Raw genomic sequence first — 26,784 nt, forward strand, 5'->3', positions numbered from 1 at the left:
CGTCTGGCTTCTGGAATAAGGGGCCCTATCCTGGGGGGTTGGGAGGGTTTGAGAAGGTACCCCATCTAGTGGCTACCCACGGGCACAGCGTGGACCATCCGTGGCACCCTCACCCTACAGGGGCTGCCGCACCTGTTTCCACCTGCCGACAATCTCCGTGGACTCTCGCGAGGTGCGGCACGTAAGACAGGCGTCCGAAGACGTGACATTGCCCTTGCTCTGATGGAAGTCTGGAAGGCAATTCTAGGGATCCTACCCCTGGGGACACACACGTTTGAGAGTAAGGATGAAAACGGACTAACCTGCGTCCGCTCTCCCCCAGCACATATTACGTTTCCCATCACCTCCCCTTATCGGAAACCTAAGAGCCTGGCTGTGAGTGTGGGCGCCTGTGTCTGGATGCGGACTTCTGGTGTTTGTTCTCGTTCTTACCTGCTCTTAGCGCCCTCCCCGAATAATCTTCTAGATCCTTAAACCATCACATCACTCAGCCTCCGTGTGGACGCAGGCTCGTGCTTTCCGGACCCACGGGAACACACGTGACTCACGAAAGCCAGCAGCCCCCCCTCCGCCAACTGAATCCTGCGGGTCCCCTTAGCTTTTCCTGGCACCTGCCAGTTTGAGCACGCCAGTGTGGCTGGAATCAATGGCACTGGGGTCAGTACCAGTAAAGCTCTTTGCTAACCTTACACACCAAAATACAACGAATAAGTGAACACTAAGGGCACATTTTTGTGAGTTTTTGTTTTTTTTTTTTTTTTTTTTTTTTAGCAAATGTATTCTTCCTCCATTATTTAAAAAAAGATTGAACGGCCAAAAGTTAAATCTCCCCTTACCACAAAAGTAAAGAGAATCATGCATCGAGGTGATCCCGTGGGACTTCTGCACACACACTCGTTTTCTCTCTCCAGGCGCCCTGCAGCCCCAGGACCTTGTCCTCGGCAGGTGAGTTTTGTCCACCCCCCCGCCCCCCAGCCTTGGGCACCTTCCCCGATCAGGGCATCGTGACCTGCCTCTCCGTCCTCCTAGCCTGAATGCTCCTCCCTCATGGCCTTCACGAGCCAGTCCCGTTCCGTCCCCTGCTCAGAGTCGCTCGTGTCGCTGGCCTCCACGACCAGCAGTTTCGAGTAGTTGATTCTCTGCTCCTGGGGCAGTGTCCGCTGGACGGACAGGAACAGGGCCAGCCAGAGCAACAGGCCCGCGCAGCAGGCCTGGTACAGAACGGCCAGGCTGAAGGACATCACCACGAAGCCCCCCACAAAGCTGCCCAGGCTGGACCCGCCCCCGTAAAAGTGGCCTTGGAACATGGCACTCAGGGGCCTCTTCATTCCGGGAGAGGCCAGGTGCTCGACCGAGGCCTTCACCGCCCAGCCCAGAGCCCCGCTGCTGATGGCGCTCAAGGTCTGAGCGGGGAGGACGGACCACCAGTTCCAGAGGAAGGCGTAGTAGAGTAGCTGCCCGGCCAGACAGCCCAGCCCCAGCCCCACGGTGCCCACCCTGGTCAGTTTCCTAAGCAATGTCGCTCTGAACGGATGGACCGCAACCTCCCCCAGCCAGCCCAGCGCCACCGAGAAACCCATGACCAGCTCGCTGCTCCCGCGGTCCTTCATGTGCCAGAACAGAAAGTTCTGTACCGTGCTGGTGGCGGCTCCTATCAGGAAGACAGTGAGGGCCAGGAGGGTGAGGCGGGGGTCGCCGGCCACCAGAGACAGCGCCTTGACGGTTTTGTAGCTGGGCTCCCGCCGCCTGCACGTGGGGACGGGAAAGGCGATGCTCACCAGTGAAGCCAGCGTGCTGACCAGTGAGTAGCCATAGAAGTGCAACACACCCCGGGGGCCATTTGTCACCAGGGAGCATTCCAGCCGTCCCGCCAAGGCTGCGATGCCACACGCCCCCGTGGACATGCCCAGCAGCCTCCAGATCCACAGGCTTCTGTAGCGGTCCGTGGCGTCCACACAATCCAGGTACTCATAGAGGCTGTCGTCTGCCACCTGCTCCAGAGGGGCCGTCAGCAGCTCCCAGAACACCACGGACCCCAGGGAGAGGAAGAAGGTCCACCGCAGCCCTTCCGAGGACAGGCCAAGGGCCCGGGCGTGGCCCTCGGCTGCCGACCAGTTGGCTGGGCTTCCCAGCGCTGTACCTCCAGCAAGCAAAGGGAGGGCGGTCCCGCCCACCTTAAAAGCCCCTTCCCGAGAGGGAGCTTTCACCCCCGAAGTGACAGGATGGACAGCTAGGGACGTGGTCCTGGCTCCCTCCACGGAGCCCACGGCGTGGCCAGGAGGATGACCGGACGGCTCGTGGACACTTCCCGCGGGTCCTTTCCCCACGCCAGAGGCCTCCACGGTCCCAGGACTGCTCTTGGATGCGGGGCTGGGCGCCCCCGGCGGCTGGTTCGAGGCGAAGGTCCCGGTCAGCGCGGCCCCCGGTGGCGGCGCGGTGGGGGTGGCGCCGTCGCTGGCGTTACAGGAACCCGACCGCAGATCTCTGTCCAGCGGCGGCACCAGGACCAGCAGCAGGCTGGCCCCCACCGAGCCGAGCAGCGAGCCCATCAGAAGCACCCTCCTCTTCTGGTAGCTTTTGGCCAGGAAGGCACAGAAGGGACCCCAGAAGGCTGCGATCAGGTGCTTGGTCCCCATCAGGATGCCCACCCAGGGCGCGGCCAGGCCCAGCTGCCTCAGGTAGAGGGTCAGGAACGGAGTCACGCAGGCGTCCCGGACCCCGCACACCAGGTGGAAGAGCCTGGCCACCCCCAGAGCCCGGCTGACGTCCCACTGGGGGTTGGCGCTCATGGCTGCCCGGCTCCGTCAGTCCCGGGCGGGCGGGGGGCGGAGCTGGGCGCGGGGCGGGCGCGGGGTCACGGCCATGGGCCGGGAGGGGGGCGCGGGGCGCGGGGCGAGCGGGGAGCCCCCTCCGGCCTCGGGCGGCGCCGCGGTCACCGGGTCAACGGCCGCCACGCCCACCCACCCCCTCCACGTCCGGCCGCCGCCCCGGAAGTAGCCCCGCCCCCTGACGCCGCACCTGGGGGGCGGGGCCGGCGCACCTGCGCGCCGCACCTGCCGGGCCCGCAGCCCCTCCCGCCGTGCGCGCGTGAGCGAGGGTGGCGGCCGGTGGCCGGCCCCGGGTCCCCCGAGAACCTGAGTCAGTTCTCTGAGTCGCTTCAGGCGAGGAAAACTGGGGGCCGGTGGGGGGGCGGGGAGCGGGGATGCGATTCACGATAGGACCTACCTGTTACCCTCAGGGACCGTCCCTGTCCACCCTCACTGACAAATCCCACCCGCTCCGCAGACTCGCGCTCCCCTCCCCTGCTTTATTTTTCTCCGCAGCACGCATCACCACCCAGCGCACGACCGGTTTCTATTTCGCGTGTTTCTGTCGTTTCTTGTCTGGGTCCATCAGAGGCAGAACTCCAGGAAGGCAGCTATTTTCGTCACCAGGGCATAGAGCTGTTTCCTTGGATGCCAGCTGCCCCCGGGGGACAGACACTATTGGTGACACGGGTCTCTTCAGTGCGGACAACCCCCAGAGAGCAGGGCTGGGTCTTGGGGGGTAGGCCCCTGCCCCCCACGCAGGCAGCCGTCCCGGCCCCTGGAACAGTATGTACGTAGTGGTTAGTTTTCTTTTTTTTTTTTTTTCTTTTCAACATTTATTTATTTTTGGGACAGAGAGAGACAGAGCATGAACGGGGGAGGGGCAGAGAGAGAGGGAGACACAGAATCAGAAACAGGCTCCAGGCTCTGAGCCATCAGCCCAGAGCCCGACGCGGGGCTCGAACTCACGGACCGCGAGATCCTGACCTGGCTGAAGTCGGACGCTTAACCGACTGCGCCACCCAGGCGCCCCGTAGTGGTTAGTTTCAATCCACATCTCAGGGAGCTCAGTTGTCCAATTTGAGGGCACACCTCCCAGAGGCGGTGAGCTAACATTTGGGGCAGCAAATACAAACAGGTCAACAATCTTAGATCAACTGAAGTGTTTTCATTAATTGGCATGATAGATACTGGCAGAATTTCACTGATGACATTAGTGGTGTCTGAGTCCCATGGACTGGTTACCATTTTGCTGGAGGCCTTTCGTCTCTGGGCACGCATTTATAAGAATCTAGAGAGTCAGGTCGTCCGGCCCTTTGAAATGGTGTTGTGGGCTTTACTCCCAAATGGTCCAATGTCCGCCTACTGATTCGGTGACCCTTTCATGCAAGGTTTGCTCAGAGCACCTAATTTGGCTGGGGTGGGGGTTGAGGGGGGTGGCGATTTGCCCACACAGGTCAGAATGTGTAGGGGACTTTGGTCTATGACTTGCTTTCGTTGTGAGCTGGTGGATTCTTGCAGGAGGGGCCCAGAGACCTCACCCAATTCGAACTTCTGGTAAACTCGCAAATGTTTACTTAAAGATCCTAGTAATTGCGAATGCCAAAACTGATACAAATCAGCATCCGTCACGCCAACGGCAGGAAACTAAACGTAGCCACCTCCAGGTAAACCCACTCAAATCCAGTGATATCGGTCATTTCTGGTTTGAAACCCCCTCAGTCTCAGGCTTGCCCCTAATCCTTCTCTCCCCGGGTTCTGCAGGGGGGCAACTACAGTGGAAGAGCTCACATCCATCCACTCCTTGGTCTTCATCGATCCAGAGCTGGAAGGCACTCTGTCATGCTGGTGTCCCTTGGACCCACCTGCCTAGACCCCCAGGCAGCCCCTCTTGCAAGGGGTCTCGCAGACTTGCCCCCCACTGCTGGGGCGATGAGGCCAAAAGTAAAGTGCCTCCCTCTCTACTCTTGGATCCCCTCCTCCCACCATCCCCTGGGGCCCTGCCCAGGCAAGAGACATGACCTCAAGTCCATGCTTTTATGTTTCCTCTGTTACTTTTCTTCCCACCCTACACCTAGTCCCGAGGGTGAAGAAACTGGCCTGTGTCACCGAACGTCCCTATGTTGCATCTGGATACACGTTTTAGAACTCAGGGCACCTGGGTGGCTCCGTCGGTTAAGCGTCCGACTTCTGCTCAGGTCATGATCTTGTGGTTTGTCAGTTCGAGCCCCACATGGGGCTCTGTGCTGAGCTCAGAGCCCGGAGCCTGCTTGGGATTGTGTGTGTCTCTCTCTCTCTGCTCCTCCCCCGCTCATGCTCCCTCTCTCTAAAATATAAACAGTGAAAAGATTTTTTTTTTGAATCCAGATGTTGCTAGGTATTAGATAAAAGCAAAAATACTTTAGTGTGTTTATTGGAACTGACGATTTCCTCTCACTCGGGAGAGACACCTGCCTGGGAATGCAGGACGAGGAGGTGGCTGGAAGGAAGAAAAGGAACACTCTCGGAAGGGAGAGGCTGCAATTATCTTTGCCTGCTTCCCATCCCCCACCCTCCCCCCCCCCCCCAGGCCACAGAGCCCTGGCCGATGGAGCATCTCTCACTGGGGGCGGTTTAAGGGCCGAGGGGGGATCTTGGGAATTGAAGATCAGTGGAGGCGTGGACATTTGTGCACGGAGCCGGGTCTTGCTTGCGTGTGTGCAGCTTTGCTGGGACCTTCCTGGGGCCTGTGTGTGGGCCCTGCTCCATCACCTGCCACGGCCCAGTAAGCGCCCTATGCTCCGGTCACTCGCTGGCTCCTACTCACAGCCAGAAGCCACCCAGGGCAGTCAGGCCTCGTTCCGGCGGCCGGTGTGAGTGTTTGGAGGCTGGTGGGGTAGTGTATCCGTACTCTTGGGCCTGGGCTCTCAGACTCGGCGCTTCTGCTGCCCCTGCGGGCTCACTGGACGATGCCGGAGAACGTGTTGATGGGCATTAGAAGGGGCTTGGGCTTGGCTTTGGTCCCTTCCACCTCCTGCCCGTGTGAACCGAGCTGTGACGCCTCGGACTTGTGGGCCTCGGAACATGGCTCTGGGCAGGGAGAGACCTCGAATCTGTGGGTGGAGAGAGGCCAGCTCAGGAGACCCATCTCTGGGGTCAAATCTTCCCCGGGGGGGTTTTGAAGGTAGACCCTCTATTATAGATTATACAGAGGAGCCCTCATGGAGAGAGGAGGGAGTCAGGACAAGGAAAGAGCATCCTGGGCGGGGTTGGGGGGGGTGGACACCGAGAGAGGAGGCGTGCCTGCGCAGTCACTCGGTGTATGCCTTCCTTACCCAAATACACCGCCCCAGGGGAAACCTCTAAGCAGCCCCAGGTTAACCTTTGTGGGAGGGACTGTGCCGACACAGGGGGTCAGATCTGTGGCCGCGGGCCGAGTGTATGTAGAGGAATCTCCGGAAACCTAAATAGCAGGGGCTGACCAGAGTCAGCCATTCATTAGTTCTTCTCCCTGGATTCATAGGAAGTCACAGGGCAGTGGCCTCAGTCCATCCCACCAGGGACACCTGCCCGCCACAGGGTCTGCCTGCGACAGGTGTCCCGGGCTAGAGGCAGGAGATAGGAGGGGCCGGCCGCCGCTCACGTGTGCCCCGTGGGGCACGCAGGGGTGGCGAGGCCCGGCCTCACCTGACCACGTCCTTGAACGCTCGCCGACTGTCCTTGTCCAGGAGCAGCGTCAGGAGCCTCTGGTCCTGGCTCTGGATCTGGATGTTGGCCGTCCGGAAGGTGTTTGTCACCATCTGCAAACAAAGAGAGCTCGTGTGAGTGTCACCTTCGTGACAGATGGCCTTGCCAACACCTCCTACCCTCTCCGGTGTCTTTGTTCAGTGCACGGGGTCCCCAACTCTCTTCCTGCAAGTGACTTGGAGCAGTGACAGTATTCTGCAGAAACTGTGTCTGGGCTGCCCCGGCCCCCAGGTGTCTTGTCATTTCTGCAGTTGTCCTAAATTTCGACAACCTAGATCTTGCCAAGTTATCAAGGTACCTGAGACCTCCATAGAACGGGCGTGTATGTTACATGTGCAATTTTGGCGGGTGGGGGTGGGGGTGGGGAATATTTCAGGGATTTTAGGAGTCCTGACCGCTGTCCTCAGAGTTGAATTACATACGAAATGATTTCCCTGGGGCCGAGATAGACGGTCTAGGAAGCGGCCACCTACCCTCATGACGCAGACCAGCCCTGTATCTGTTTGCACCATGGAACTGTCTAGGGACCAGGCACAGGTGGGAAGGCATCTATTCCCTGCACAGGAAACCTGGGGCAAAGGGCTTCCTGCCTTCTATGCTCCAAAGCCCTGCGTGGCTTCTCTAGAAAGTACCCAGGACCAAAGGAAAGCAGCCAGCAGGCTCTAATCCCCTGACCCGAGGGGCTGCCCGGAGGGAGGGGACCTCTCGGGAGAGGATTGGGAGCATCTTGCGTTCCAGGTGGGGCCTTCAGAGGGACTTTCCGGGTGGCTGGCCCACTCTACATGCAGACAGCAGCTTTGGGGGGCTTGTCCCCCCCCCCAACATTCTGGACCTCTAGAGTTCATCTTGCTCAAGAACTCTCAACCCTGGAAATCACCTTTCCAAAACAACATTAGAGATTCCTACTGACGTGGTCTGGACTTGAGCCCAGGCACAGGCATCTTTAACAAACTCCCTTTTGCAGGCAGGATGGGGACCACGGAGCTGATCCAGCTTTTCCCTGTGTGAGAGCAGAGGTACAAGCAGGAGCCGAAACTGGGTGGAGGTGGGGGTGGGGGTGGGGAGTCAGGCACGTCTGGGCATTTCGGCCGAACATTCGTCGGAGTGGGGGTAGGACACTGACCAGGATGCTAGTTGGACAACCATGAGCATTGGGATGTCATCCGTGGCCTTCCAGAAGTATCTGGAGAGACTGCAGGGAGGCTAAATTCCTGCGTGGGCCGGGGGGTGGGGAAAGCCAGATGCATTACGATGGCTTCGGGGACCCCGCTTGAACTGACCCCAGCTGGTGAGGGCGAAGACTGAGGTCTGGAGGGATTGACCGTGCCCTTCTGAAGCTTTCACAGTAGTAGGCGTGGGAACCAGCTCCCTGACTCCCCACTCAGTGCTCTTTCTCTGCGTCAGGCTGTTCTAGGTATCTCCCAGCAGGATCTGGGCCTGCCTGACCTTGCCCCCCAGATAGCCGGCGGCGGTCTCCGGGCCTCCTTCCACCTGCCCGCCGTGCACACAGAGGCCTTCATTTCCCCCTTGTGGTCTGCGTGCCTCCCCACACCCGACCCTGCCTGGCTTTGGCCCTGTGACGACCACGGGGCTTTTGGATTTCATTCTGTGGATGCGTTGAAAGGGCGAGACTCCGTATTGCAAAAGGTCTCAGCCTCAGCTCGTTAGGGGCTGAGCAAAATGCTGCTATTCACGGTTCACTGTCAGGGGCTTCCTGCCTCCCGTGCCCCCAAAGCCCCAATTCTACCATTCCTGCCTCATTTCCCACCGCTTTCCTCTGTCAAACTTCCCAGCCAGCCCAGTGAGTCTCATTGCTGCCCCTTAAACTCACCAATCCAGCCACAGTGCCCTTGCCCTGCTGTTCTCCAAGCGGAGAACGCCCTCGCTCCAGCTCACCGCCAAGCTCCCCTACCACGCGGTGTTCGTCTAGCCGTTCGTGCAGAACACATAACTGACCCGCCTGGGTTCCAGGAGCAAAGCAAAGCACCTGGCGCTTCCTCCAGCAAGTCAGTGCGGGGGTAAAAGGAAACACGAAGGGGTGGTAAGTTTAGAGTCTCAAAAAGCCTCCAGGCAGGTTGTTTCAAGAGGTCATGAGACATAGGAACTGTTAGGGGTGCCTGGGTGGCTCGGTCGGTTAAGTGTGGGACTTCCCGATTTCGGCTCAGGTCATGATGTCACTGTTTGTGAGTCCAAACCCCGAGTGGGGCTCTGCACTGACAGCTCAGAGCCTGCTTGGGATTCTCTCTCTGTTCCTCCCTCGCCTGCTCTCTCTTAAAAAAACAAAAACAAAACCAAAACTTAAAGAAAAAGAAACCCTTGTAGGGAACGGACTTGGGAAGAGGAAATACAGGAGTGTAAACGGGGCCACCTTGCAGCCTACTTGAGGCTTAGGTACAGAGCTGTCCAATAGGAAGGAGGTGTCCCCTCAGCACACGTGACCTCTCAGCCAATCAGAGCTCTCCTACGGTAGACCTGTTGGCGCAGAGAAAATGCGCGCATGCGGGTTAGGGATGAGGTCCTGGAGACGCGGGGACAGACTAAAGGGCTCAGCAGAGAGCACCTACCGGGGGCCAGACAGCTGCACTGAGTGCTGGGAAGGATGGGGAAGATCGAGACCAGGGCACTCACAGTCCATGGCTGTACAGAGATCATGCCCCTTACAGTGTTGCCCATGCCCCCATGGCTGTGACCCCAGGGCCGTGTGGGCGCACAGAGAAGGGGCACCTAGCTTACCCAGGAGGGGGGGGGAGGGGTGAGCATCAGGGAGGGCCTCCTGGAGGAGAGGACCCCTGAGTTTCCTTTTGAAGGAGAAATACGAGCTATGGAAAGAGGACGGGGAAGAGAAAGGTAGGAACAGGTTTCGGACCAGGCACGGCGCACGAGCAGGACACAGAGGTGTGTCTGCAGGGACTTACGCACGTGCTGTGCGGCAAAGGGTCTGCAGACACAGGGCGGAGTTGCTTATGGAGCCGAAGGGAGCCATGCTATGCAACACTGAAGAACTTTCCTGCCCTTCAGTCATACAGCTTGGGAAATGACAGAGGGGTTTTAAGCATAGGCAGGTCCGAGTTTTATTTTATTGGTTTAAGTTTATTTCTTTATCTTGAGAGAGAGAGAGAGAGAGAGAGAGAGAGAGAGAGAGAGAGAGAGAGAGAGAGCATGAGCAGGGGAGGGGCAGAGAGAGAGAGAGAGAGAGAGAGAGCATCCCCAGCAGGCTCCGTGCTGTCAGCGCAGAGCCCCACTTGGGGCTTGAACTCACAACGGTGAGGCGATGATCGGAGCTAAAATCAGAGTTGGTCGCTTAACCAACGGAGCCACCCAGGTGCCCCTCGTTTAGAAATACCGCTCAGGCGGAGATGTGGAGGTGGGCTTAAGGAGCATTGCGGTGGCATCAGCGAGGAGGCTACTGTGTTTGTCCCGCAAAAGGGGATGGTGGAGGTCTGGACCGAGGGTGACCAAACCTGTCCTGGTGTGCCGGGGGCTCTCCGGGAGTTAGCACAGAAGGCCGCGCACCCCAGGAAGCAGTCCTGAGTCCCGGGCAAATTCGCGTGGTTTGTCAACCTAAGTGGCTCCAAAGGAGGGAGATGAGGAGAAGGAGAAAGTTCGAGAAGTGTTAAGAGAGAAAACCAGCAGGACAGGGGAAAGTGAGGGAGACGAGGCATCTGAGGGGACCCCCAGAATCCTGGCAGAGGTGATGGGTTAATGACGGTACCATTAAATAAGAGGCCGGCCATAGCGGGGAGAAATAACAGGAAAATCATTCTTGGGGCGCCTGGGTGGCGCAGTCGGTTAAGCATCCAACTTCAGCCAGGTCACGATCTCACGGTCCGCGAGTTCGAGCCCCGCGTCGGGCTCTGGGCTGATGGCTGGGAGCCTGGAGCCTGTTTCCGATTCTGTGTCTCCCTCTCTCTCTGCCCCTCCCCCGTTCATGCTCTGTCTCTCTCTGTCCCAAAAATAAATAAACGTTGAAAAAAAAATTAAAAAAAAAAAAAGAAAAGAAAATCATTCTTAGCACATATACAGCTCTTTCTTGGTCCCACACTCTTCTGAGAACTTTACATGTGATAATCATTCCTTCCCCACAACAACTGGGTAAGGTCTATTTTATGTTATTATTATATTATCTACTCTTATTATTACCTATCTATTATAGTATCTATAATCTATTATCAATACTATTATTATCATCCCCATTTACAGATGATGAGATTGAGACATAGGCAGCCTGATTAACTTGCCTGAAGTCACATAGCTGGTAAATGGCAGAACCGAGTTCCGCACCCAAGCAGCCTTGGTCCGACTCTGGAGAGCTCTTAGCCAAAGTCCTGGCTTTTTTTTTTTTTTTTATGTTTATTTATTTTCCAAAGAGAGAGAGAGACAGAGCATGACCGGGGGAGGTCAGAGAGAGAGGGAGACACAGAATCCGAAACAGGTTCCAGGCTCTGAGCTGTCAGCACAGGGCCCGACACGGGGCTCGAACTCACGGACCGGACCGTGAGGTCAAGACCTGAGCCAAAGTCGGATGCTCAACCAACTGAGCCACCCAGGCGCCCCCTGGCTTTGGTTTTGAATATCTTGTGTTTGGGGAGTTGTGGGACATCCAGTTCATGCTGAGTTGAGTGTAGGGTTGGAAACTCAGGGCATGACTATCAGAACAGGAGATACAGATTTGGGAGTCCTTAACACATTGGACTCAGACCACACATGTGGGTTAGCTGGTCCAGGGAATGAGAAAAGAAGTGGGCCATGGATGGAAGTTGAGAACAGTAGCTATTTAAGAAACTGGTTTAGGAAAAAGAGCCCAGGGAAAGAGGCCAAAGAGTCATGGTCAGATATGTAGAACTTTGAGAAAGTGGTGTCTCCAAATTCACAGATTTAGGGAATTTAAAGACTCGGAGAATAGGGCATCAGTTCTGGTGGTGGAACTCATTAAAAATTGATCAAAATGGGGGCAACTGGGTGGCTCAGTTGGTTGAGCGCCCGACTCGTGGTTTCGGCTCAGGTCGTGATTGCAATGGTTCATGGGTTCCAGCCCCACATTGAGCTCTGCGCTGATATGTGGAGTCTGCTTAGGATTCTCTCTCTCTCTGCCTCTCCCCTGCTCATGCTCTCTCTCTTTCTCTTTCTCTCCTCTCCAATAAATAAATTAAGTAATTAATTTAAATAATTGATCAAAGGAATAAAAACCTAGAAAAATTGCCTATGACAGTGTTGGAAGCCAGCTTTATTGGCATATCAACATATAAGTGGGACTTTAAATATATATTTTTTCAATTTAAAGGTAATCATGACAGAAAAAATAGCATATATAGCTTGCAAATTGTCAGAGGGGGAATATAAGCTAACAGAGCTTAAGTCCCTCCCTCCCCCCAAACAGCGAAAGCATTACAAAAATCAGAAAGCACAACAGAAAAAGACAGCAGAAAAAGATCAAATAGTGCGTAAAATTAGTGTTGATGGATTAAACTATAAATTGTAAAAAGCACAGACTTTCAGACTGAGTCAGAACAAAATCCAACTGTATGCTATTTACAAGAGGCATATCTAAAATAAAATAAAAATGTTTTAAAAGTGAAGGATGAAAAAAAATAATAAAAAAATAAAAGTGAAGGATGGGGTGCCTGGATGGCTCAGTCCATTAAGCATCCAGCTTTAGATTTTGGCTCAGGTCATGATCTCACACATGGGTTCGAACCCCACATCAGGCTCTGTGCTGACAGTGTGGAGGTTGCTTGGGATCCTCTCTCTCCTTCTCTCTCTACCCCTCCTCTGCTCACTCTCTTGTGCTCTCAAAGTAAACAAGTAAACTTAAAAAAATTTTTTTAAATAAAGGGATGAGGATTTCTGGTTTCAAAATGGCAGAGTGTATATTTTCTTTTTCCTTGCCTCTTATAATTTGCCTCAAAACAAGGAGCTGCAGAATGTCCATCGATGGATGAATGGATAAAGAAGATGTGGTATATACATATAATGGAATATTACTTGGTGATCAAAAAGAATGATATCTTGCCATTTGCAACTACATGGATGTAACTAGAGGGTATTATGCTAAGTGAAATCGGTCAGTCAGAGAAAAGACAAATATCATAGGACTTCACTCCTATTTTGTGATAAGACACAAAACAGATGAACATAAGGGAAGGGAAGCAAAAATAATATAAAAACAAGGAGGGGGACAAAACATAAGAGACTCTTACATACAGAGAACAAACTGAGGGTTGCTGGCGGAGTTGTGGGTGGGGGGATGGGCTAAATGGGGGAGGAGCATTAGGGAAGACACTTGTTGGGATGAGCACTGAATGTTATACATAGAGGGTGAATCACTGGATTCTACTTCTGAAATCATTATAGTACTATATGCTAACTAACTTGGATGTAAATTAAAAAACAAACAAACAAACAAAAAAACAGGTGTGTTTTTCATGAAACTAGAAGACACCCAAAGCCCTAAAGCATGACATTTAAGGACAGAGGGAGGAAGGTCCAACACAAGGATCAAAACTCTGGAAAGCTTCTGAACGGGAGGCCGCATATCCCTCAGATAGTGGTGATGAGATAGAGCCCGAATAAAGGGAACACACTGTAAGTTCTACAAGGAATGGTTAGATAGTTTCAAGTGCCCACTTCCAGCCTGAGCAGCCAAGCAATGAAACTCTCCCGCTGCCACAGACACCACAGAAGATGGACCAGAGAGACTCTGGACTTGGGGACACCACAGTTGGAGGAGGACGGTGTGAACACCATCCATGTACTGTTGTCCGGGTAGATGGGCTACATGAATGTCTGCTCACTGAATGGTAGGACCCCTAATCCCCTTGCCTGGCCCAGCCCCAGAGTACAGACACCAGCAGGCCTACTCCCCTTTAGCCCCCAAGGCAAGAGTCTGAAGGACCCTTTTCTGGGAAAACAAGACTGTCCTCACAATGAGACTTGAACATACTGACATTTGGGTTTCCCCCATGGAAAGGTCTATGGCCTTCGGAATGCCCACCGTTGACTCAACTTTTTAGTACCTCAGTCTTTTCCCCCTCCCCCAATCTTTTTTTGGAAGTTTATTTATTTATTTTTAGCAATCTCTACACCCAACGTGGGGCTTGAACTCATGATCCAGAGATCAAGAGTTGTAGGGTCTTCTGACTGACCCAGCCAGGTTCCCCTAGTGCCCCACTCTTAAATTTGAACATCAGCCAAGGATCACCAGATTTTTGGAGACACCATTTAATGTTAAAAAGAATACTAATAAAATGAAGAAAGAAAGAAGAGAGACCCAAACAAACAGAAGGAATTTACAGGAAATAAATACAATGTAGGGGGAAGAAGAAAATTTCAAATAAACCACAGTTAATTAATATCTTCAGAGAAAGCAGATACTGCATCGATGACACAAGAATCAAATGATATTAAAAATGAATAACCAGAGGGGCGCCTGGCCAGCTCAGCTGGTAGAGAGTGCGACTCTTGATCTTAGGGTTGTGAGTTTGAGCCTGAGCCCCACGTTGGGTATAGAAATTACTTAAAAATAAAATCTTAAAAAAAAAAAAATCAGAAAACAAGAAAAAAATCTTGAAGTTTAAACATTCAGTAAGTGAATTTGAAGAAAACTCTCAAAACTTGAAGAAAGGAAAGAGAAGGATGGTGAGACAGAAAAGATTAGAAAATCAAAGTATCCCTCTAGGAGATCTAACACCCAGCTCTCTGTAGTTCCAGAAAGAAATAACAAAGAAACAGAGGAAGGAAATAATTTTTAAAAAGTACATTAGAAAATATGTTAGCACCAAAAGATGTGTCTCCAGATTAGATGATGTCTTTTTTTTTTTTAATTTTTTAAATGTTTGTTTATTTTTGAGAGACAGAGAGAGACAGCATGAGCGGGGGAGGGGCAGAGAGCGAGAGGGAGACACAGAACATGAAGCAGGCTCCAGGCTCTGAGCTGCTAGCACAGAGCCTGACGCAGACGGGGCTTGAACTCACGAGCTGTGAGATCATGACCTGAGCCAAAGTCGGATGCTTAACCGACTGAGCCACCCAGGTGCCCCTAGATGATGTCTTTTAAAGATCCACAATAACGGGGTGCCTGGGTGGCTCAGTCGGTTGAGCGTCTGGCTTCAGCTCAGGTCATGATCTCACAGTTTATGAGTTCGAGCTCCGCATCGGGCTCTGTACTGACAGCTCAGAGCCTGGAACCTGCTTCTGGTTCTGTGTCTCCCTCCCTCTCTGCTCCTCCCCCACTCATGCTCTGTCTCTCTCTTTCAAAAATAAATAAAAACATTAAAAAAAATTTAAAGATCCACAATAATGAATGAAAACGATTCCACCAAGGCATATGCTTGTGATATTCCAGAACCTTTGATGAAATGAAGCCTCAGAAGCTTCTAGAAAGGGAGAGAAAGGAACAGCACAAGAAGTTATCATATTTTTCAGCAGCAGTGCCAGAAACTAGAACATTCAGGTTTGAACAAACTGAGATCCCATTGACAAAATCAAAGCCATACTGGGAATGTGGACCAACCTTTCCTATTTTGGATAGATGAAGTAGACAAAAAAAAAATGTTTAATTGCAGATTAGAGTAATATGGTGTGTCTGACCTAATAATTATATGCCATATTTTGCATTCTGTAGACAAAAAAACACACGTGTCTCTCTTCAGTTATCACAGGATATTTAAAAATTGATCATGGACCGGGCAGTGAGGCTAATGCCATAAATCCTAAAGTTGAAGTTGTGTGGGTCAGAGGCTTTGGTTGTCTCGGGGGAATTTAGTAATCTCAGGAATCAAGGGGCTTGGGTGTCAATAGCCATGGGTGCGGGGGACAACCATGGGCTCATATGAGGCAGGGAGTGGGAACTGAGATCCCCCCCGCCCCCCGCCCAAGGACTCTTGAACACTATGCTCTCAGCAACACACTCTATTAGAAAAAAAAATTGCAGCCTGTGCTATGAATGAGGAGGACAAATATTCCCTGGGAATTCTTAGCCACAAGTCTGTCCTTAGGTGGATCTGGGGTCTGGGAATTTCTGAGCCAAGAAATTAACTCAAAATATGGGCTTGGGCTGATAATATCCCGGGGGCCCGTGGCTAAGGCAAATACAGAATTTCTCTAGAAGGTCGCGTTTTCCACCCAGATTTCCCACAGACAAAGCCCCAACAGGTAGGAAACACACCTGGAAAACACACCTCCAGTTGAGGAAACATACAAAGAATTAAGCTGCCACGGGTTCAGTGGACCCAGTAAACGCAGGGATTAAACTCCTGATAAGTACAGATAATGTAATTATATACATCAGACTATAAAGTGAAAATCTTTAAAATGAGCAAAGAAAAAAAATAAATAAAATGAGCAAAGAAACCTAAGAAGGAAAAAAGCTGTATTATTATTATTTTTTAATATTTTTTCAACGTTTATTTATTTTTGGGACAGAGAGAGACAGAGCATGAACGGGGGAGGGGCAGAGAGAGACGGAGACACAGAATCGGAAACAGGCTCCAGGCTCTGAGCCATCAGCCCAGAGCCTGACGCGGGGCTCGAACTCGCGGACCGCGAGATCGCGACCTGGCTGAAGTCGGACGCTTAACCGGCTGCGCCACCCAGGCGCCCCAAAAGCTGTATTATTAAAGGAATAAGCGTGTCATTTTGATTCTTATTTTTTTAATGTTTATTTATTTATTTTGAAAAAGAGGGTAAGGGCAGAGAGAGAGAGGGGGAGAGAGAGAGGATCTGTGCTAACAGCAGAGAGCCTGATGTGGGGCTTGACCCCACGAACTGTAAGATCATGACCTGAGCTGAAGTCAGACACTTAACTGACTGAGCCACCCAGACGCCCCTCATTTGCATTGATTCTCTCCCCACCCGCATGTTTTAACATCTCTGAAATTAGGAACTATTTTGCAACCCAGGTGATAGGAAAGCATTGCTTGTCCTTCAGGAAGCATTGTCTCCTTCTGAGCGGTGTGTACAATTATGGTCTCTCTTTAACTTGATGAAACATAATGTTTGAAGAAGAATCAGGTGCCTTTAATGTGTGATCATAGCAGGGGCGGAAATCAAAGGAAAGTAACTGGTAGTTTTTGCTTCATCAAAATATAAATCTATTTTAGGTAAAAAAAAAAACAAAGAAACAAACCCATAACACTAAAAGACAAACTTCAGAAAAAAAATATTTCTTAAAACACGTGACAAGGGCGTTTGGTGGCTCAGTCAGTTAAGCACCCGACTCCTGTCTGCTCAGGTCATGACCTCATGGTTTGTGAGATCGACCCCTGCATCAGGCTCCGCACTGTCAGCTTGGGATTCTCTCTGTCCTTCTCTCTGCCCCTCCCTTGCTCTCTCTCTCTCTCTCTCAAAATAAATAAATATTTACAAAAATATGACATAAGGGGTTAATATTCTCATACCATAAAATAGAGACCACAATAGTAACATCACATGAGAACAGAAACAGAAAATACACAAATGAAGAAATAGAAATTATCACTGTGTAGAAGAAACTCTTCAACTTAATTGGTAGTCAAAGACACACAAATGGAAATAATGAAAATCCTGACAAATTTACAAGGAGGAAAAAATTAGTCCACGTGTTAATTGTGCAGCAAAATTGACCCTCTCAAACATCATGGAGGGCAATATATCAAAATATATCAAAAGTCCTAACATATGGATGCCATTTGACTGAGCAAGCTCACTTTTAGACATTTTTTAAAAAGGTTTAACTGTGATTTTTAGTACCTATTTATCCCTATGCATGTTCCTTGCGGTATTGCTTACAATTATTATAATTATAATAACTATATAATTATTGCTTATAATACGCAAACATGAGAACTCACCTAAATGTATTATAAGCAAATCAGTTAAATAACCACATGGACCTATGTAGCCATCATAGGAGAAATATCGACCGTAACATATTTAGTGACATGAACAAGATCTCGCCCAGGCAGACTCACAAAGCCTTAGTATATTTTGGAATAGAAACGTCAAGTTTTTACTCCGTACTTTGATAGTACGTAGCGATCGATTAAGTTAAAGACATACAGAAAACCGGCTGGATGCTTGCACCTCGAAATAGTAACAGTCATTCCTTCTAGAAAATGGGACTAGAAGTACATTTGCTTCTTTGTGGGGTGTTTTGTTTTTTGTTTGTTTGTTTTTTGCATTTCCCCCAAATCACTGAACTTTTCTTTACAGGTTAAAACATTATTTTTTTTTTAAGTTTATTGATTTATTTTGAGAGAGAGAGAGAGAGCAAGCAGGGGAGAGGGTAGAGAGAGGGAGACAGAGAATCCCAAGCAGGCTCCCCACTGTCAGCACAGAGCCCGACGCGGGATCTCAAACCCTGAGATCAGGACCTGAGCCGAAGTCTGACGCTTCACGGACTGAGCCCCTCAGGCGCCCCTAAAACGTTATGTTTAAAGGGGAAGATAATCATTGAGGACCAGAAAGACAGCTTTGGTCTCAGCGACCACGGAGGCGACTTTGCCACAGTGGGGAGGGTGTTACCCAGATGATAGCGGGGAGGAGAGTTTTTGGCGGGAGACTGAAAACTAGGATGGAAAAGACCAGAGCACGTCTCCAGGCCACGAGGGAGGAGTGGTAGAGAAGGTCCACGCTGGAGGAAAGGAACTAGCATAGATGAATAACGAATAAAAGCCCAGAAGACAGGCAAGAGAAGGGCGTTGGGGTACAAGGGCAGGGGTCTGCTCCCATGGACGCAGGATTTATTCCAGAAGCACTCAGCCACTGAGCATACGGACTGAGTAGCGACTTGATGCCTGGGAGCGGAGCGGGGCTGAGAACAGGGTTCAGGTGTAATCCTGGGATCCACAGCCCAGCTGAGTGGGGAAGTGAAGTCCAGAGAGGCCATGAGACGGGGGAGAGTGGGTGGGTGCTGGGTCTCTATCAATAAGGGAGTCCAAATCAATAAGTATCAATCAGGGCAAAGGGCAGCGGTCGGGGCGATGAGGTTAAGGAGCCGGCTCGATGTGGTTCAAGGTTGGGCTGTTGCCGCTTAGGAGTCTGGCTGCTGGGGAGCGCTCGGGAGGCCAGACCTGGGCCCGTCCTCGGTCCTTCAAGGGCCAGCGGGGGGAGGGGGGGCTTGACTCTCCCCGGGCCTCAGTTACACCAGTCAGTGCTCCCTGGTACTCCACACACCAGGGGAGAGCAAATTGTCTCCAAGGGGAATACCCAATCCGACAGCAAAGGCTCAGAAGCCATCTCCCCTTCTCCGAACACCCCGGCCCGGGCCACCTACCTCGTTTGAGTATCCCGTGCTGCCCAGTACTTACAGAGAAGGACCTTCCCGCCAAGTTGGAGGACTTGATGACCTCCGTCACGTTGACGTTCAGGCACGTGTGGTCTGTCACGGGGACAGCAGGTGGCGGGGCGGGGGCGGGCCCAGAAACTGGGGGGAACAAGATGGGAAGCAGGTGGCTGTAACGGGCCCCCCAACTTCCTGACTGCGCCTTGGTCCCGACCGTGTTTCAGTTCCTTCCTGAACATCCATTGCCTTTCCCTGGGGGACCCACAGGGTATCCTCTGTCACGGCAGCCACCTCCCCATGCCTTTCTGCACCCCCTCCCGCACCCCTTTTCCGTGGAAGAAGGTGCCGTGGACCCTTCTTGAAGCCCTCGGCACGCGATCAACGGGAGGAGCGCAAGTTAGCGTGGGGGTGGGCGGGTGGGGGGATGCTGGTGAAAGAAATGAGGGAAATACAACTTAACAATTAGAGCGAACACGATAGTTTTCTAGACGCACATGAATGAGGACTTCATCTTCACTTGAGAAATGAAAGGACCGGTAGAGAGGTCACGAGGAACTCGCCCAAGGTCACACAGATGGTAAATGGCAAAGCCGGACCTTGAGGCCAGCCCCCATCCCGACCCAGAACCTGTGCTCTTGACCCACCTCTCGGCTAAGAGCTATCCTCAGGGTCACATGTCTCCCTTGTGGTGTTAAGGGTGCACGAGTGGGGGGCGCCTGGGGGGCTCAGTCGCTTGAGCGTCCGACTTCAGCTCAGGTCATGATCTCATGGTTCATGAGTTGGAGCCCGGCATCGGGCTCTGTGCTGATGGCTCGGAGCCTGCAGCCTGCTTCGGATTCTGTGTCTCCCTCTCTCTCTGCCCCTCCCCTGCTCACACTCTGTCTCTGTCTCTTTCTCAAAAATAAACTAAACATTAAAGAAAAAAAAGATGCACAAATAAAGGTGGTCTTGCTGGGTCCCCTGCTTCCTTCGTCTGAAAGCCAGCACCCGGACGGCGTGGGTGTGAATCCGGGCTCTGACCCTTCCTCACGGACGTGACCTGGCCTCCAGCATTTCTCCGCCTTCAGTTACGTCTCCAGTAAAAAGCGGCTGGTATTAATGACGCCGATCTCACAGGATTCGGAGAGTCAATGTGTTTGACACAGAACATTACCCGGCCTCTGATCAATGGGTTCGGTGACGTCCTCACTCACATCACCGAACTTTTCTTTCTTCCAGAAGACCAGGGGGCTAACGGAACAGCTCACGATTATCCTTCACTCTCGGCATTTACATTGGTATCTTTTTAACATCTCTATTTTAGATTTGGAGCGTTAGGTAAACTATCTTATTATCTATTAGACACATAGCTATTATTAGGTAATTAGCTACAATTAGAGAGTTTGGGCCGGTGGTGCCTTTGGTGAACTGGGGATTACCTGCCCCCGGTGGAGTGACATTCAGAAGAAAACATCTCCAGACGCAACACAGGCAGGAGGGCGGCAGGACCCCCTCCGTGTGGCCCCTCTGCCTTCCAGCTGCAGGGCAGGACCGAGGCCAATGCTGTCGCACGTCCCCCCGATGGTGAGGGCAGATACCATGCCGCACCCGGGCCCCCGGTGCTCAGCCCTGCACGACCTCAGGATTGGGTGGGAGGCCCGATTCCTCTGGGTCAACTCATCAACCGTCACTCGCCCCTTTTTCCTTCTCCCCCCACCCCTCCCCTTCTCGTGCCTTCTCTCTCCAGCTCTTTACCTTCAGTGTCACTGGCTGCAAAGGTCTTCAGGACCAGCCCAGTGGCCCGCAGGGAAACGGCGACCTCTTGGGCCCGGTGGCTGAGCAGGGCCTGGAGAGGGGATGCGGGCACCAAGGGGGTCCTCAGAACATCCCTGTCCCCCCGGGCACCCTCGTGTCAACAGTCCTGCTTCCCACCCCTGCCCTGACTGAGATTCTTGTCCGAGTCACCAATGTCCAAGGCGGGGCTGGCGGGGAGAGGCGGAGAGCACTCTTGGCCCCAGGGAGCACAGTCAGCCTCCCAGGCCCGAAGGGACACGTCTCCCATGCCATCAGTTCAAGCATCTGGCCAGCTAGGGAGGAAGGCATCCTCGAGCAACAGGACAGGCCCCTTGTCCCTTAAATCACGTGGCCTCCTTGGCTGCGTGCGAGGCCGGTGGTAATCCGCTCATCCCTGCAAAACTCTCCAAAGGCTGGGGAAACTGGGGCAGGAGGTTCTGGCTCTGTCTGCTCCCACCAGCCTGTCCCTGATGCCTGTTTCCAACCCTGTACCTCCCACCTCCTCCTGAGCAGCCCCCCGCCCCCCACGAACCACTCACCTTCTGGTAGCAAATGTGGAGCTCAGCCCCTGGGCCCTCGGCTGCGCCCCTCCTCCTGGGTGAAAAGCCATCTGAGGGAGGAGGAGGGAAGAGGCTGAATCGCGTAGGAGGCTCCTGCCCCTCCCGCCTCACCCAGGCCGAGCGGAGCTGCTGAATTGTGACAGCATCTCTCCTTGGATGGAAAGGAAGCATCTCGAGGGTTCCAGTCCAGGCAAGCTTTGGAGGAGCCAAGGGCACCCCGGTATTTGGTGGAGTTGTGGGGGGGGCATTAGGTGAGAGGCGGGAGGACGTTCCAGAAACAGGGCTCGGCTGGAGATGCGTCAGTGAGCTCCGGGAAGGGAGGATGCTCACCTTTGGGGGGCTTGGTGTCTTGAATCTTCACCTTGAGCTCAGTGAGAAAAATGTCCTCTGCAGGGTGTTGGCTCAGGTCCCTGAAGATCTGGAGGGAGGGAGGAGGTGTGGACGGTTGGAGAGCTTCTGGAAGGAAGCACGGCCGGGGCCCCCACCGTCCAGGCAGTGACTTCCCGGACCTGCCTGTCCACAGGTGTCCAGTGATGTAATATATTTACAACTAGGGGAAGCCACTGGTATCAGAACCCAAGCCGTCCTCGACGGTCTGCAACCACGACGGTCTAACGCGGAAGGCACGGGGCACACAATTCACACAGGGGCGGGGCCGTGTGAGAAAATCTCTTGTGGACACCAGAAGGGCCAGAGAGGGGGACCCCATTCCTGACTTGTAAGGCGAGACCAGCCAGGACGGAAGGGCTCGAGGGAGCTGAGCCATTCTGGGTTGGGGCTGGAAATCTGGGGCTGGAGGGGCGTCCCTGGGACCCTGATGGGTCAAGACAGGAAGCAGACCCTGCCACCGTCACAAACAAACACAGGACAAAACAGGACCGTGTGCGGGCCCCATCCCGACATTCTTCCAATCAAAGGATTACTCAGAATTAAGAACGATCTAGATGCCCAACCACAGAACCACTCCCGGCCTCCTGACAGCTTCTGAGCCAGGGCACAGTCCTGCTTTGGGGGCTTCTCCCCCAAATCACCTGACTTGAGCCCCAAGCCACGTTATAAGTGCCTTCTAACAGCCTCTGCCCACGGTTGTCCATGCTGTGCACTGCTCCACACCGCCGGCCTGGCCAGAACCCGCAAACCCAGGTCTGCTCCAGGGGCCCCAGGGCAGCGACGGGATGCCTAACCTTTCCATTTATTTGCGCGGCTGAGATGTTTACTCCCTTTACCAGCCTGAGATGTTTACTCCCATCCGTTTGTTTGACTTGGGTTGTTTCGTTTTGCCTTTTGGAAACCAGCAACAGGAGCTAACTGCCTCATTTAGGTCAAAAAGGGGGAAGGGCATGAAGAAAATTTCCACCACGGGATGCAGAGTGAGGGACGAGAATCTGGAACGAGAGAGGAAGCAGCAGAGGCCGCCTCCCGAAATCTCAGGTTGAGGGGGACGGTCCCGGAGGAGGCGGGAACAGACCGGAAGGGCATGCATCATGGGGTTTTGCCTGAACTGGTGGAGGGGGGGGGGCTTCATGTCCGCTGGGGAGGTGTGCATGCATGTGTAGGCATGGACAGAAGCTTTGGGGACACCTAATGGTCTCCACTTTCCCCCCAGCGGAGTGGGTGGCCAAGCCACTTGCTGAGAGTGAGGACTCAAGGAAAGCAGGGAAGGCGGGAACAGCCACTGCGGCAGGGAAAGCAGGCTGGACACCGCGGGTGTGTCCGTGTCCGGCCAGAGGGCTTCGGCTTATTTTTTAGCAGGTGCTCAGGGGCCCCGAGCTTAGCAAGAGCTGAGGTGCACTTTAGCGCTGCCCTGGGCTCGGGTTTTGCTGGGAGGGGAGACAGAGGGGAATCGAGGATGCAGGGGCGGAGGGGTGGGGGGGAGAAGGGGAGGGGGCCTCGCAGGGGCGGCAGTGTGTGATCAGAGACTGGACAGTGAGCGTTGAGGATTTCTGAGATGAGGCGATTGCTGGTGAGAACTTTCACAGCAGCCCTATCGCCAGCCCTCCGCGGGGTCAAGGCCCAAAGCATCTTTCCACGCGAAGATGTACTATCTGCTCAGGCCGGATGCCTGTGAAGTTAATGATTATCCGATTCGTCCAAAGATTGGAAAGTCACGGTTAGCAGCCAGGAGCGTCTGGGTGGGTCTGTGACGTGTGCCCTGCTAACCCGTGTCTCCCCAGAGCCGGAGTGTTTTGGCGGTGGGGTCCCAGGGGGCGGGGGGAGGGCCATACTTACCTTGACTGTGTAGATCTGGAAGTAGACGGGTTGGGTGCCCATGCGAAGGTAATAGGTGATGACATCCAGGATGAAGGGGTCCACGGTCCGGGATGTGTCCAGGGAGGGAGGCTGTGAGGGGGGCAGGGAAGGCCTTCAGCCGCCACCCTCCGGGCTATGGCGGGAGGTGCTGTTTTCGGAACGGAGAAGCTCCAAGGCTCCCGTGTCCCCTCTGTGAGGCACTAAACCCAACTGGTCCCTCAACGCAGTCCAGGCCCTGCTGACCGCTTGATGTCTACTCCTCAGGCAGATATACCTGTCCAGGGTCCCGGCCCCCCAGGGCCTCCGATGCATTCCACTTTGCACAAAGACACAGGGGGCGCCTCTAGCTGGAAGGGAAGGAGATGGACGCTTGGGGTAAGGACCAGATGCTTGAGAACATAGCCAATGATCACAGGGGCTGAACTGAGTTCCAGGTTTGGATTAGGCGTTCACTGGCCAGGTGACCTTGGGCCCGAGAGGCGAGGTGATTTGCGGTCTCCTTTAGCTCTTGTCGTATTCAAGTATTATATCATTATCTATCAATCGATCGATCAATCTATCTATGTATCTCTTACACTGTTTCCAGTCTCTTCATGTGGAAACTGCGTTTGGACTAAGTGTGGGGGCCATACAAACTGCTAATTATTAGGGCAAAGCAAGCAGGGGGAACCCTGATTTCTACATGTGTCCTGGCATGGGGGCTGGAAAAAAGGTACCAACCAAAGAGCAGAAGTGAGACCCGCATCAGATGTTCCTCCCCTAACAGCCTCCAAGTCTTATTTATTGATTAAAAAATGTTTTCATGTTTATTTATTTCTGAGAGAGAGAGAGAGAGAGAGAGAGAGAGAGAGAGAGAGAGAGAGAAAGCATAAGCAGGGGAGGGGAAGAGAGAGAGGGAGACGCAGAATCCGAAGCAGGCTCCAGGCTCCGAGCTGTCAGCGCAGAGCCCGACGCGGGGCTCGAACTCACAAGCCATGAGATCATGACCTGAGCTGAAGTTGGACGCTCAACCGACTGAGCCACCCAGCTGCCCCAAGTGTTTTTATTTTGGGGGAGATAGAATGAGCAGGAGCAAAGCAGGGGCGGAGAGAAAGCGTGAGAGAGAGAGAGAGAGAGAGAGAGAGAGAATGAATCTCAAGCAGGCTCTGCACTGTAAGCACAGAGCCCGATGCAGGGCTCGAACCCACAAACCATGAGATCATGACCTGAGCCAAAATCAAGAGTCAGATGCTCAACCGACTGAACCACCCAGGCGCCCCTGATAACCTCCAAGTTTTGAGGAAAAGGTATTTCAGTACTCAGGTAACCAGTCTTCTGTGTATGCACAAAGACGCTTTTCGGGTAAGCAATAATTCAGGAAACAGGCCCCCCCTACATTTTTATTAGAAGGTATAAGAAAGAACCCCAAACAATCAGGCAATAAAATGACACAAAGATCTCAGTAAAGTGTCAACTTAGAACATAAGGTACCTAGGAGTATTTGGGGGGGCTCGGTCAGTTAAGTGTCAAACTTCAGCTCAGGTCATGCTCTCGCAGTTCGTGGGTTCGAGCCCCGCATCGGGCTCTGTGCTGATGGCTCGGAGCCTGGAGCCTGCTTCGGATTCTGTGCCTCCCTCTCTCTCTGCCCCTCCCCTGTTTGCACTCTCTTTCAAAAATAAATGAACATTAAACAAAAACTTAAAGAAAATAAGGTAGCTAAACTCAATAGACTCCTTCACACAACAGCAAGTGCTACCCAAATATAAGGGGAAAGAGACACCACCCACAACTACAAAAAAAAAAAAGCCATCAAACGTAAGGAGCAGATTCAGCAAGAAAAACGTGCTAAAAGTGTAGCTATCCTGAGGGACATACAAGACTTTTGTAAATAAAGATAAATCCCGTGCTCCCACAGGGAGTAACTTAACATGCTAAAGAGGCTAAGTCTCTTCCAAATTTCAATCAAAATCCCAAGGTGGCGGGGGGGGGGGGGGGGGGGTGGATTAAAAAAAAAAAACTTGACAGGGGCGCCTGGGTGGCTCAGTTGGTTGAGCGCCCGACTTCGGCTCAGGTCATGATCTCGCGGTTGGTGAGTTCGAGCCCCGCGTCGGGCTCTGTGCTGACAGCTCAGAGCCTGGAGCCTGTTTCAGATTCTGTGTCTCCCTCTCTCTCTGACCCTCCCCCGTTCATGCTCTGTCTCTCTCTGTCTCAAAAATAAATAAAAACATTAAAAAAAATAAAAAAAAAACTTGACAAAATTCTAATATTTATCTGGAAACAGATATAGTCTGAAACATCTTCCGGAAGAAGAGTGATGAAGTCGGTTTATCCTGCCTGCTATTGAAATATGAAAGTACTAATGTGTCCGGAAATGGATGGATCAACAAGAAAGAATAAAAATTTAGTAAACGAGAAAAGTGGCATTTCAGACTGATGGGGCAAGATGGCTTGTGCTATAAATAGCTTTAGGACAACTGGCTACACATTTGGAAAAAAGACATTCGCATGCTTCACACAAAGCACTGAAACCAGTCGCAGGCACGTTAATTTAAATGTGAAAACCGAGGCATTAAAAGAGTTACAGCAAATCATCAGGGAATATTTATCTACTCTTGGATGTAATTTAATCAGCAGAGGAGAACCTTCAAAGCAGGACTCCAAAGGCAGGTCTCTCAAAGGATAAAAGTTCTGAGTGTGACATAAAAATATTAAACTTCTGGGGGCGCCCGGGGGACTCAGTCGGTGGAGCGTCCGCCTCTTGGTTTCGGCTCAGGTCATAGCTCACGGTTTGTGAGTTCGAGCCCCGCATTGGGCTCTGTGCTGACAGCTCGGAGCCTGGAGCCTGCTTCGGACTCTGTGTCTCCCTCTCTCTCTGCCCCTCTCCTGCTCATGCTCTGTCTCTCATAAATAAATAAACATTAAAAAAATAAGTAAAGAAAAAAAAAGAAAAAAATATATCAAATTTCTGTAAGTCAGAAAACACTGCTGATGAAATTCACAGGCAAATAACAGAGTGGAAAAAAACGTCAGGCAACACCTGACGGCTAAAAGCTTAAGATTCTCTTAGTAGTAGAGGCACCTGCCTGGCTCACTCAGCGCGTAGAGCCAGCGACCCTTAATCTCAGGGTTGTGAGTTCCAGCCCCACGTTGGGGGGTGGGGTGGCGTTTACTTGGGAAAAAAAAAAAGAGATTCTCTTAATATATGAAGATCTTTTCAAGTCACTGGAAGATGAACTCACGAGCCGCCTACCTGGAATCAAGCTGTCCGGTTCCGGGTGGGAGTCCACCTCTCGCCTTTTTACTTTGGACAAGTTCCCTAATCTCGCGCCTCAGTAGTTTGGTCTGTAAAGTGGGGAGATGGCTACACTCGCACCTGCCGACAAGAGTGCCTACTTGGTAGGGCCGTGGAGTGCGAGTGCCCTTGAACAGC

At 52.5% G+C, this 26,784-nt stretch overlaps 2 protein-coding genes across 4 annotated transcripts in view; both read right to left on the reverse strand.

The window, feature by feature from the left end:
• Nucleotides 1–739: 739 nt before the first annotated feature.
• Nucleotides 740–2,881, reverse strand: MFSD6L (major facilitator superfamily domain containing 6 like). The gene has a single exon (XM_003996281.6). It carries the CDS (start codon nucleotides 2,787–2,789, stop codon nucleotides 1,026–1,028), a length of 1,764 nt encoding a protein of 587 aa, XP_003996330.5. The 5' UTR covers nucleotides 2,790–2,881; the 3' UTR covers nucleotides 740–1,025.
• Nucleotides 2,882–5,204: 2,323 nt separating this feature from the next.
• The window catches only part of PIK3R6 (phosphoinositide-3-kinase regulatory subunit 6), a 61,147-nt gene continuing 39,567 nt past the window's right edge, over nucleotides 5,205–26,784 (reverse strand). For all 3 annotated transcript variants that reach the window (XM_023243588.2, XM_045044500.1, XM_023243589.2), the window contains 7 exons: nucleotides 23,355–23,465; nucleotides 21,456–21,543; nucleotides 21,105–21,175; nucleotides 20,527–20,617; nucleotides 18,818–18,933; nucleotides 6,474–6,586; nucleotides 5,205–5,899 (listed from right to left, as the gene is read on the reverse strand). In XM_023243588.2, the coding sequence (XP_023099356.2) occupies nucleotides 5,746–5,899; nucleotides 6,474–6,586; nucleotides 18,818–18,933; nucleotides 20,527–20,617; nucleotides 21,105–21,175; nucleotides 21,456–21,543; nucleotides 23,355–23,465 (744 nt within the window). In that variant the 3' untranslated portion in view covers nucleotides 5,205–5,745. The remainder of the gene's footprint in view (nucleotides 5,900–6,473; nucleotides 6,587–18,817; nucleotides 18,934–20,526; nucleotides 20,618–21,104; nucleotides 21,176–21,455; nucleotides 21,544–23,354; nucleotides 23,466–26,784) is intronic.

Source organism: Felis catus, chromosome E1, assembly GCF_018350175.1.
Source record: "Felis catus isolate Fca126 chromosome E1, F.catus_Fca126_mat1.0, whole genome shotgun sequence".
Classification (NCBI taxonomy): Eukaryota; Metazoa; Chordata; class Mammalia; order Carnivora; family Felidae; genus Felis; species Felis catus.